Source organism: Rana temporaria, chromosome 1, assembly GCF_905171775.1.
Source record: "Rana temporaria chromosome 1, aRanTem1.1, whole genome shotgun sequence".
Classification (NCBI taxonomy): domain Eukaryota; kingdom Metazoa; phylum Chordata; class Amphibia; order Anura; family Ranidae; genus Rana; species Rana temporaria.
In genome coordinates this window covers 403,570,586-403,582,969 of record NC_053489.1, presented here as the reverse complement: position 1 = coordinate 403,582,969, position 12,384 = coordinate 403,570,586, and the positions used below count along the sequence as shown (strand labels likewise).

General features: G+C 40.9%; 1 protein-coding gene across 1 annotated transcript in view; it reads left to right on the top strand.

The window, feature by feature from the left end:
- The first annotated feature begins 857 nt into the window (after positions 1-857).
- LOC120913605 (calcium/calmodulin-dependent protein kinase type IV-like) overlaps positions 858-12,384 on the top strand; it is a 76,259-nt gene continuing 64,732 nt past the window's right edge. Inside the window, exons 1-2 of the mRNA XM_040323679.1 lie at positions 858-1,098; positions 5,736-5,870. Of these exons, the coding sequence (XP_040179613.1) occupies positions 5,773-5,870 (98 nt within the window). The 5' untranslated portion in view covers positions 858-1,098; positions 5,736-5,772. The remainder of the gene's footprint in view (positions 1,099-5,735; positions 5,871-12,384) is intronic.

Genomic DNA, 12,384 nt, shown 5'->3' with positions numbered 1-12,384 from the left:
TGGAACTTTTTCCACCAGCATGAAAAGAAAAACAAACAACAACTCCAGCAGCTAAAATGTCTTCCTACCAACTCTTGTCTTAAAATGTATTCAGTTGGGGACATAGTCAATGAGCATCTATTCAGCTGCTGCTTGAGGGCATAACCTTTCAGGTGAACTAAACCTAACAATTTTTACACCTGAACAATACAAAAATAAAATAGATGACTAAACAAATGGCAAAAAAAAATGAAAAATAATAATAAACAAATTACAAAAATAAAAATTAATAAAAAAAATTACAACAAAAATAATAATAAAAGAAATACAACAAAAAATGTATATAAAAAATGAAAAGTTAAAAAAAATTATAATAAAAAAAATTACAAAAAATATTTGAAAGAAAGAAAATGAAAAAAAAAATTAATAAAAAAAAAAAATCCGGACATGGAAATGTCCAAATTGGGCCCAATTAGCCATTTTCCCTCTCCGGTGTCATGTAATTGTTAAGCTGTGCCTAAAGCTGTAAAACGCTTGTAATACACTTCTAAAATGCTTTAAAAAGCTGCAAAAAAAGCTTAAAAAACACTAGTGAATCGATACGCTCAGGTGTGAATGGAGCCTTAGAAATCATACCAAAATACTGTGGCACAGCTGTGTATATAAAGCAAATCAAGGTGTAGTGAGTTTTCTGATTTCAACTTTTTTATTAGTGGCCCCATAGTAGTGAGAAAGAAAAAGTAAAGTATCGTATACCATTATTATAAAAAGTAATTTGCTTTCTCAGTATGTCATTCCAAATATTTACACTAGAGGGCATTGGAGCTCTTCTTTAAACCTTTCTCTCCTATGCCTTTGTGTAGGGAGGAGCAGCATAAGGGTGTGTTGAGATGGAGATATGCTTCTCTGTAGGGTATCTATTTTAGTGATGAAATCATTATTAGCCCAGGGGAAATGATGACTACTGGATGTGCAAAACTACAGCAAGACAGTAATGGTCATTAAGTATTTATAGAGGATAGCCACATTATGGGCTGGATATAAAATAAACAGGACAACACCTGTCATCCTATCAATATTCATTGGACATTTACCTGCATGAACTAACAGGAGGAGCAAGTAAGTGTTTATGATTTCAGGCAAACAGTTATTTAAGTATCAGCTTGTGTGCCTTCACTGATCTACTGGCAACTGATAAATAATTGTCGCTATGTTCATTTAAAATACAGAATTATTACACAGATGTTTAAATGGCATGACCTTATTTATGTCATGTACGGGGACAGGTTACAATAGTAAGCTTTATTTAAAAAAGAACCAAAGATGTATATTTCTGTTATGGATACTATTTATTAACCGAACAGCAATAGTGATAAGACAGTAAGAACTATCTAGGTTGCTAGCTGGCGCAACAAGACAGGATTTCTAGGTCATCCATTCATGTGTCAAAATAAATATGAAATGTTTCTCGTCTGTTAGGTGTGTGTGTGTTTGCATAGTGCAGCTCATTTGCTTGTTGCCACTGATATTTTTTGTCAAGTTAAACTATGTTGAAATTGCATACATTTGAATTTAAATATCTCTAACCAAACTGGCATGTAGATCCATCCTGATGAATTGAAATGTTTACAGGCTTTTAAATCTTACCACATTACACAAAAAAATTAAAAGCTATTCCAATGAGTCCACTCAATTATATTTTTCTGAAACAAAAATATCTATTATGGATTCATTTAAAGCCTTGAACCATGAAAAGGCTCTATAATGTAAAACCTGAAAATATTCTTAAATATGTGAACTTCACTAACTGCTGTCAGTGGGGAGTCTGGCTCTCCCATTAACAATATCAAGTATCAATATCAATCATTAACAATATCAAGTCTTAATATCAATCGTCAATATCAATTATTAACAATATCAAGTATCAATATCAATTATTAACAATATCAAGTCTTAATATCAATCATTAACAATATCAAGTCTTAATATCAATCATTAACAATATCAAGTCTTAATATCAATCATTAACAATATCAAGTATCAATATCAATTATTAAAAATATCAAGTATCAATATCAATGATTAACAATATCAAGTCTTAATATCAATCATTAACAATATCAAGTATCAATATCAATTATTAACAATATCAAGTATCAATATCAATCATTAACAATATCAAGTATCAATATCAATCATTTATAATATCAAGTATCAATATCAATCATTAACAATATCAAGTATCAATATCAATTATTAACAATATCAAGTCTTAATATCAATCATTAACAATATCAAGTATCAATATCAATTATTAACAATATCAAGTATCAATATCAATCATTAACAATATCAAGTTTCAATATCAATCTGCCGTTCCTGGACCATGCTTGGTGGCACATTTTAATGTAAAATTAACAAACAGGTCCATGATGCTGCTAATCAATTTAACCACTTCAGCCCCGGACCATTTAGCTGGTCAATGACAGGGCCACTTTTTGCGATTCGGCACTGCGTCGCTATAACTGACAATTGCGTGGTTGTGCGACGTGGCTCCCAAACAAAATTGACATCCTTTTTTCCCCAAAAATAGAGCTTTCTTTTGGTGGTATTTGATCACCTCTGCGGTTTTAATTTTTTGCGCTATAAACAAAAATAGAGCGACAATTTTGAAAATAATATTAATAAAAAATGTTACTTTTTGCTATAATAAAAAAAAATTTCCTCAGTTTAAGCCGATAGATATTTTTGGTAAAAAAAAAAAAACACAATAAGTGTATATTGATTGGTTTGCGCAAAAGTTATAGCATCTACATAATAGAGGACTGAATTATGGCATTTTCCTTCTGCCTGTCTGTGCCATGCTGTTGACGTAAATAGTCGTGCGCTGGTCGGAAAGCAGTTAAGGGCCAGTTCACACCAGACGCAGTTCCGTACAGTTTTGTGCGCTTTTTTTCTGCACTAAAAATGCATGCACAGTGTTTTCCATGTATTCCTATGGCTCTAGTTGGCTCTAGTTCACACTATGCAGTCAGTTTCCGGTCAGTTTCTGCACCGGAAACTGACTGCATTGTGTGAACTAGAGCCAACTAGAGCCATTGGAATACATGGAAAACACTGTGCATGCATTTTGTGCAGAAAAAAAGCACACGGAACGGTGTCTGGTGTGAACTGGCCCTCAGATATCCATCAACAAGAAAGCCCTAATGCATTTTACATTAGAAGTGCATACGAAAACCAATCTTTATCCATTGACAAGGAATCCTTAATGCGTTTCCTACTAGTAGTGCCTAAGCAAAACCATGAGCCATCCATTAACAAGGAAGCCATAAAATGTCTCACACTAAAAGTGCATAAGAAAACCATCAGCCATCAAGCAACAAGGAAGCCATAACATGTTTCACACTAGAAGTTGATAAGCAAACCATCAGCCATCAAGTAACAAGGAAGCTATAACATGTTTCACACTAGAAGTTGATAAGCAAACCATCAGTCATCAAGCAACTAGGAAGCATAACACATTTCACAGAGGGACCCTCTAATGGACACATGAGGAGAAGCTAACATTGGAAACCTCAGCAGCAACACAGGGGAACGAGAAAGTGCCAGAGTGCCGCACAGGGCATACACTGTGAAAGCGTTTCACCTCAAGGGGGGGTGGAGGATCTGGTGAGTGCGGGCCACATAAGAGCACAGCAGGAGGGGTCACTGTGTGGAACACGTCAACAGCATTGAATTTGGCACAAAGCACTTTTTACTATGCAACATCCAGCACTCCTTTAAAGGGAACACAGTTGCACATGGACTGTTTTTACTCATAGCATTCACGTGCACTTTTGTATTTAATTTAATCTCTCATTACTTACTCTCTTACTCTTTATTTTTATTGCTAATTTATATTCATTAATTTGGTTATTTCAGAGCACGCATTTGGAAAGCATTTTCATGTTTACACTCACACTATAAGGATTTTCTAGGCAGGCGCCAACTCTACTAGCTTTTCAATTTCCTTATTCTGCTGCTGGGAAGAAGCTGAATGCATTGCTTTAAAGCAGAAAGTAAGGGTCTGGAGGAGGACCAGAAGAGGGCTGGAGCTCTCCGGAAGCTACAGAAGAGGTGCAAGGGCCACATGAAATGGCCTGGAGGGCCACATTCGGCCCAGAGGCCTTGTGGTTGACACCTGTGATCTAGGGGATAAACACTTTTTGGCACTGATGATGTTTGCAAATTGTACTTCAGCACTTGGTTTAATGGCAAAGATTTTTTTTTGGAACATTACTTTTTCATAACTATTGTATTATCATTGCTAGTCTTGGCATGTGGCATCTTGCTTGTGGTATTTTTAGATATGGTTAGAGTTGAGGGGGATTAGAATCCTTGTCGGGATTTTATTTGTCTTGGTGACCAGTATCATTGAAAGTGAAAGCAAAAGAAAATCTCAAAATTTAGGTTGTCACCAGAATAGTAATAGAGGGGACGTCTTCCAAAAGGGGACACTAGCTCTGGTAACCCTGGTGACAACATTGTGTTCACTTATGTTGGAAGATTTTCCTCTCATGCCCTGTTTTGGCTATGACACACAAAGTGAAGGGGCAAAAAAAGTTTTCATTTAGGCACCTTTCACACATGTGGACCGTTCATTTAATTAGTTAAGTCAAAGAAAAAAACGATGAAGTTTACATCGGTTTTTCATCAGTTTGACATCCATTTTTCATCTGTTTTTACATCCTTCAGGTAGAGTCCTTAACCACTTGAGTCCCAGAGCCATATTTTCATGCAAAAAATTGACCTTATGACCGTTAACACCAGTTTTCCGTTCGATTTGTATAGAGCTTTGATCCGTTCCACAAAAAGGATGTTGACAGAAATGGATGATCATCTATTTACATCAGTTTTTTCAGAGAGAGGCATTGATGTCCATTTTCATCCGCCAACGGATGGGTGAAGAGTGGACAAGCTGGCGGGCGGAACATGCACCCACGCAAAAAAGAAATAGTAGAATTATCTTTTTTATCTTCTCTTCCACATCAGTGCCTGACCTCACAAATGTGCTTCAGGAAGAATGGTCAAACATTCCCATAGACACATTCCTAAACCTTGTGGACAGGCTTCCCAGAAGAGTTAAAGCTTTTAGAGCTGTAAAGAATAGGCCAACGCAATATTGAACCCTACAGACTAAGACTGTGATGCCATTAAAGTTTATGTGCGTGTAAAGTCAGGTGTTCCAGTACTTTTGGCAATATAGTATAGTCCTCTTTCAAAAGGCTTGGAAGGGGGCAGCAGACTGGAGTATTAACATTAGCAATACCAGGATATATTCTTTTTAGGGCAGAGTGAAATCACGTGCATGCACTGAATTATACGGCTCAATAATCTCTTATTGGACCCCTGTATGAGGAAGAACTTGGTAGGAGTAGGATAACCTATTTGAATGGAGCCCATAGTGGAAAAATCCAACTTCAAACATTTCACATACAGCTCAAGATATGATCAGGGTCCACACTTCACAGTCAGATCTCAGGTGCTGGCTTGGCACATCTTCACCGAAGCAATCGAAGAAAGCACAGCGCCTAGCGTAAAACGTGTCCGAATAGAACTTGTTCCTGTTGGCTAATTCAAAAAAAATATATTATTTTGCATTCTATTGTTGGTATGATTCATAGTTGCAAAATGCTTTAATAGATATGAGAGAATCTACACTTCACTCTAGGTTAGTTTGTTCTTAATGATTTTTTTTCTCTTAACAATGTCTCTAGCAATACCTGAAGTAATTGCATTTGATAATAGAAGAAGATGCCAACTTGCAAACCAGAGGAAATGTACTGGATAGAAGGCTCTCAGAGGGAAAATGGATTGGAGCACTTCTACACGCTTGGTCAGGAGCTTGGAAGGTACTAAACATAAAAAACATAAACAGAACTATTACATTTAGTATTTTGTATTCAGACCAATAGGCTTTAATAGGTTTTGCCCAACCTCAGAACTTAGAGAACCTAAAGGATCTGCTACTAATTGCTTGGTGCCAGATACCACAGCATAAATTCAGAGGTCTGGGTGATATCCATGCCATGACAGGTCACAACTGTTTTGGTGGCAAAAGGGGACCTACTCAATATTAGGCAAGTCTTCATTATGTTATGGCTAATCGGTGTATATGTGTCAAATGAAACGTGCCTTGAAGTTTATGTCAGAGCAAAATAAAAACTTGGCCTGCTGGGAGAGCCTAAATATTCAGGTGGAGTCAGGTGACCTATGTTCTGTGCCACCTTAACAGCTTTCTGGGTGGACATGTGTCGTATGCCCCGAGCTGCTAGGCCAGAGATTGGGCCTATCCCAGCAGGCATCTGGCTAACGGGCTGTGTGAGGGCCTATCCAGAAGTAAGAGGGCAGCACAGGGTTGGGATTGCGACTTGCAGTCCAACCAGAAGTGACTGCCGGCTGGAGAATCTGCCGTGGTTGGAGGTAGATGGAAAGCTGTCGCCACTAAGGGGCCAATCAACTTTACCAGGGACCACAGTGAGTAACTGAATCAAATACCGGAGCAGCATTCTCACTGAATGGGCATGGTGGAGAATCTGGAAACTTCAGGCGATGATCAAGTCAGGGACCCAACTAACGGAGGTGACGCTTGCACAGCAGCCTTATGAGTCAAGCCAGGGACTGAGCCGGTTAGCAGGGGTGAAGCTTGAGAAGTATCTGGAGTGCCAAGCTAGGGACCCAGCAAGGAAGCATGGGTGACGCTTGAGGTACCAGTGCAAAGCTTTGAGGAGCTCCAGGGATTCAGAGTCAGTAAATCAGAGGGTCGAGAGAGAGACCAGGAGCTTGAGGGGCTGAAGAACTACAAGTAGAAATTGTAGTGAAGCAAAGAGGAATGTAACGATTTGTGTTAGGAACTATTAAAGACTGTTGCCATAGGAGACAGCAATCCTGCACGTGCAGATGTGGTGCCTTGCTGGGGGCCTTTCCCTGTACGGCTGTCCTCCTATTGAGTCTGCCAATTGAAATTGCAACTGCTTAAGGGTGTCCTGGCCCTAACCCTCTTTCCCTCTCAAAATATAAAAGGGACTGTTAAGAGAAATAAAATCTCTTTACATCCAAGAAGTGTCTGGCGCCCAATAACTTTATCCACTATGCCTCACAACCCACCACATACAGAAGTATGTCAGCTATCTTTGGCTCTGAAGGTTCTCATTAGACTGGGGAGGCTAAAGACTCTGCTACATATATAAAGCAGTTGACTCGATGAAATTTAAAGTAGTTGAGTAACATTTATTACAGATCTCAGCATTCGTACAAGTCCATTCAAGTGATGAGTAGTGTCTAGGGCAGAGACTAATATTCGTATGATCCGTAAACAAATTGCTGGCACAGAAAACATTTCATTCATTGTGTGTAGTACTTCCAGTTACAACAGAATGCTCCAGAGACATTCATAAACCTGTTTGCTAGATCGCTGTGGAATCCCCACAGCATCTGTCTCTGAAAAGCAATCCCTTCAGATTAACTGTTCAGTAGCTGGAAGCAGTAAGCCAGGAATTTCAAGCACAGAGCATTTTGGAAATTCATAGACAAATGCAAATAGCACTTGTATGTTGCCAAACGTGATATCCAATTAAACCATCAGGTTTAGGGTAAAAAGACCAGTGGAGGTATTAAAAAGTAATTTTCAATTACATTTTTTTAGTCATGGCTTGTGGTGGGCTAGAACACATGCTGACTTCTTACAGCTATATGGGATTGTAGTATTTTGGGTTTAAAGCTGAATTCCAGGAATGAGGTGGTTGCTAGCTCAGTACCTCCACTATTTAGAGAACGTAGTTTTTTCAGTGCATTGGATGATGTGGAGATGAGGAGCAGGTGACATCCCATTACTTGAGCAGCATCCAGAAGAAACCAGCGCTGACTGTACAGGCTGTTACTGTGAACTTCTGCATCCCAAGCAGCCCTTTAGATGTTACATATAAGGAATCAAATTATTATTATACAGGATCTATATAGCGCCAACAGTTTACGCATCACTTTACAATATAAAAGGGAGACAATACAGTTGCAATACAATAAAATACAAGAGGATTAAGAGGGCCCTGCTCAGAAATGTAACTACTAGGGTTGTCCCGATACCGATACTAGTATCGGTATCGGGACCGATACCGAGTATTTGCGGGAGTACTTGTACTCCCGCAAATGCCCCCAATGCCTGGCCGAATACTCAGCCCCCCCCCCCCCGCCGCCTTGACGCGTATATGAGATTTACATTTACATTACACTACATTTACTGCAACAAACTATGAAAGTTCTTTGAATTGCAGAATTGAAATTCTTTTTTTTTGTATGTGCCCTGTATGTATGCACAGATATGTACACTAGACATGTGCACACTGAAATATTTTGTTTCAGAATTTTTTTTTCCGTCCAAAAAATACATTTATTTAGTTACTACTGAAATTTGTTTTTATTTATTTTGTTTCGTTAAAAATGCATTTGTCCGAAAATCTGAATGAATTAAGGTCGAATCTGTCATTGAAAGCTTATGTTGTCTGTCGAATGTTCTAAGGAGATTCGACAGAGCAGCTAAACTGTACGATGCCACAATCGTACATTTCCGGTCGAATGTTCCGCCTATAGGCTATAGAAGAATTCTTATGTTGTATGACACTAGTAATAAATATGTTTATAAATTATTATTACTAGTCAACCAACATTCGAATTCCTATATAGCCTATGGGTCGAGCGCTTGACCGGAAATATACGATTGCAGCATCGTACAGTTTAGCTGCTTGTCGAATCTTCTTAGAACTTTCGACAGACACCATAAGCTTTCAATGACAGATTCGACGTTTGTATGTTTTCCGCTGCTTCGCTGAATCTTCGTCATTCATGTCGAATGGTCTACCCCAACACTGTCTCTATAATGTCAAATCTTTTTTCTCTTTGTAGAATAATCTTGGACTAATAGAGTTAGGTTAGGCACATTCGACCACAGATTCCATAGACACAGATTGCTATTGTCAGTGTCATGTCAAATCTCCTATCTATATCGAACTGTTGTAGTAACGAAAACGTAAATAAAGCATTTTTTTATGTTGGGTCTTTTGGATTCTGCACGTTCGTTTTCGTTTGTTAAAACGATAACGAAAATGCATTCGGACGAAAACGATGTACACTCCAAAATCCCTTAAAGAACCAATGTCTGTCAGCAACAGCAGGTGGATTGTTAGATCCTCAATTGTCAACACCTTTTTTTTCATGGATTGGAAGAAAACATTAGTACAAAAACATTACGCTCCTAAAAAATTACATGATTCACACCATTCTCTGTGATCAAAAAAATGTTAAATGTTCTACTGCTGGCAAATTTTACACTGCTGTATCCTCTACAGCAGGGGTAGGCAACCTTTGAGAGATGGAGATCTACCCCCCCCCCCCCCTTTTTTTCCTAGCAAGCCCCCAAATAAAAAGATGGCATTAAGAAAACCCACAAGAAATCTAAGGCATTAGGAAAACCCAAAATAGAATTGATGTCACTTGAAAAATATAAATTTAGCCACATTAAAAGATAGCTTCAGTGAGAAACTCTGTATCCACTTTCCTTCACTTTTTTTTTTAATGCCTGGGGAGTAAGTGGTCACACCCACACATCTGATGCCAGAGTTCATCATAAAAATTAGAGCATCTGGTACTGCAGGCTGATGTTCTTGACTAGTTTCAGGCCTGGCTCTCTGCTCTGATTTCTGGCCAGTGTAAGTAGTAGGTCGAGCCGCATACAGGGGTCACTAGAATGTAGGGCAGTGTACAGAGGTCAGTAGTAGGTAGGGCAGTGTACAGAGGTCAGTAGTAGGTAAGGCAGTGTACAGAGATCATTAGCATATAGGGCAATGTACAGAAATCAGTAGGATTTAGGGCAGAATACAGAGGTCAGTGGTATGTAGGGCACCATACAGGGCAAAGTAGTATGTAGGGCAGTGTACAGGTGTCAATAGTAAGTAGGGCAGCATACAGAGGTCAGTGGTATGTAGGGCAGCGTACAGGTGTCAGTAAGATGTAGGGCAGCGTACAGAGGTCAGTAGTAGGTAGGGCTGCGTACAGAGGTCAGTAGTAGGTAGGGGAGCGTACAGGGGTCAGTAGTAGGTAGGGCAGCGTACAGAGGTCAGTAGTAGGTAGGGAAGCGTACAGAGGTCAGTAGTAGGTAGGGCAGCTTACAAAGGTCAGTAGTATGTAGGGCAGCATACAGAGGTCAGTAGTAGGTAAAGCAGTGTACAGAGGTCAGTAGTAGGTAGTACTGGGATCAGGAGGGCAAAGTATATGGGGGTCAAGGGGGCACGGTATTGGGGTTTAGAAGGGCACAGTGCAGAGGGGGGTCAGGAGAGCACGGTACTGGGGGGTCAGGAGAGCATGGCCCTGGAAGGTCAGGAGGGTACAGTACAGTGAGATCAGGACAGCTGGAGTGTTAAGAGGGCATAGCACTGGGGGGATCAGGAGGGTATGGTATTGGGGGATCAGGTGGGCTGGGGTGTTAGGAAGGCATTGTCCTGGAGGGTGAGGAGGGCACGGTACTGGGGGAACAGGTGGGCTGGGGTGTCAGGAGGGAATAGTGCTGGGAGTCAGAAGGGTATGGTATTGGGGTGTCAGAAGTGAATGGTATTGTGGCGGGCATGGTGCTGGGACATCAGGAGAGCTGGGGTGTCAGAAGGGGATGCTGCTGGGGCATTAGGAGGGCTGGAATATCAGGAGGGCATGGTGCTGGGGCATTAGGAAAGCTAGGGTGTCAAGGGGGCATGGTGCGCAAATGTTCATTAATTAGTATTAGTTGGTTGTTGTTTTTTTCTGTATGCAAATAATCTATTTTCTCACTGAATAATGTTATACAGCTGCAAAAAAATGTTTTACTCACAGAAAAACATGCATATTTCTGTTGAATAACATCCATGCGTTATGGTATAACTTTTGTTGTTTTCTGATAAAAAAAAAAAAAGAGGGCATGGTGCTGGGGCATCTGGAGGGATGGGTGTCAGGTGGGCATAGTGCTGGGGCATCAGGAGGGATGGCTGTCAGGAGGGCATCAGGGGGACTGGGTGTCAGGGGGCTTAGTGCTGGGGCATTAAGAGGGCTGGGGTGTCAGAAGGGCATGGTGCAGGGGCATCAGGAGGGCATCACGGGGGCTCCTGGCACCAGTGGGGATGACCATGGAAGGGCAAGAGCCTGTTGATGACCGAGCTGAACAGCAGGAGGTAAGCGGCAACCATGGTCCAGACAGGGCTAACACGGACTGCAGCCGTCGCTCACCTCCCACTATGTGGTCATATCTGTGTCTCCTGGAGCTGGAGATCTGCACATAGAGCAGGAGTCTTTTCATTTTAACAAACAGGTAATGACCTGCTTGTTAATATAATCCAGATCTGCAGCTTCTCCCGCCCTCTGACCTGCTGTTAGGATGACATTGTCAGCGGGGCAGGCGGGAGACCCTGGAGAGGACACACAGGCTCACTCCTGCCTCTGCCCTGCTGAAGGTAGGACTGTGCAGGGGAGGCAGAGAGCAAAAGGGGGCACTGTTCTTAGTAAGAATAAGGGGGGGCATGACTGCAAGGGGCACTGTCATGGGGCGGCTGTGATTGCTAGGGGCACTGTAATATATAAAGGGGACTGCACTGTAAAGAGGCACTGTAACCGTAACAGTGCCCTTTATAGTGCAGTCCCCTTTATATCACAGTGCCCCTTTACATTACAGTGCGGAGGACCAACTCCATGAATATCCCGTCACCAACCGTCCCCACAAACGCCCATCCCCTACCCCCCCCCCCCAAGTCCCTCGAAAAATTGGCTGCCCAGTCTAAAATACCCAAGAGTATTTTTTTGTCCCAGTCCAGGCCTGGATGATAACCTTTAGCTTTGGGTGAATAGACCATATCAGACAGTTGTTGCTGACAAGAGCTGCCTTTTTTCTTGCAGCACCTAACTATGAGTTCAATTCACTGAGAGACAAATACTGCATGAATTTTTTCATTATTTATTTTGCGGTATTTATCTCAGGAGCGGCAATTCACTAAATACCATGCTTAAATTGACACATACATATTCTGTAAAAAAAAAAAATTGACACATACATAATTTATTTTTATTTTGCAAATTTTTCCGAGTTTTTTAGCACATTTTTTTGTGCTGAAAATGCCCTCCTTGGCTTATACTCGAGTCACCTGTTTGCGCCTGATGCCCGGACTTTGGGGACCCGGTACTGGCCGGCCGTAGGTCCACTGGACCCCTTCCATAGACTCCCATGTTAAACGGTAATTTCTCCGGTGAATTTGGAGACCCGGTACCGGCCGGTCGTAGGTCTCCTAGACCCGGAACTTGGCACACATGTTGCCCCATTTCTCCTCTCCACAAGTGTGCAAAGTTTGTTGTCTGGGG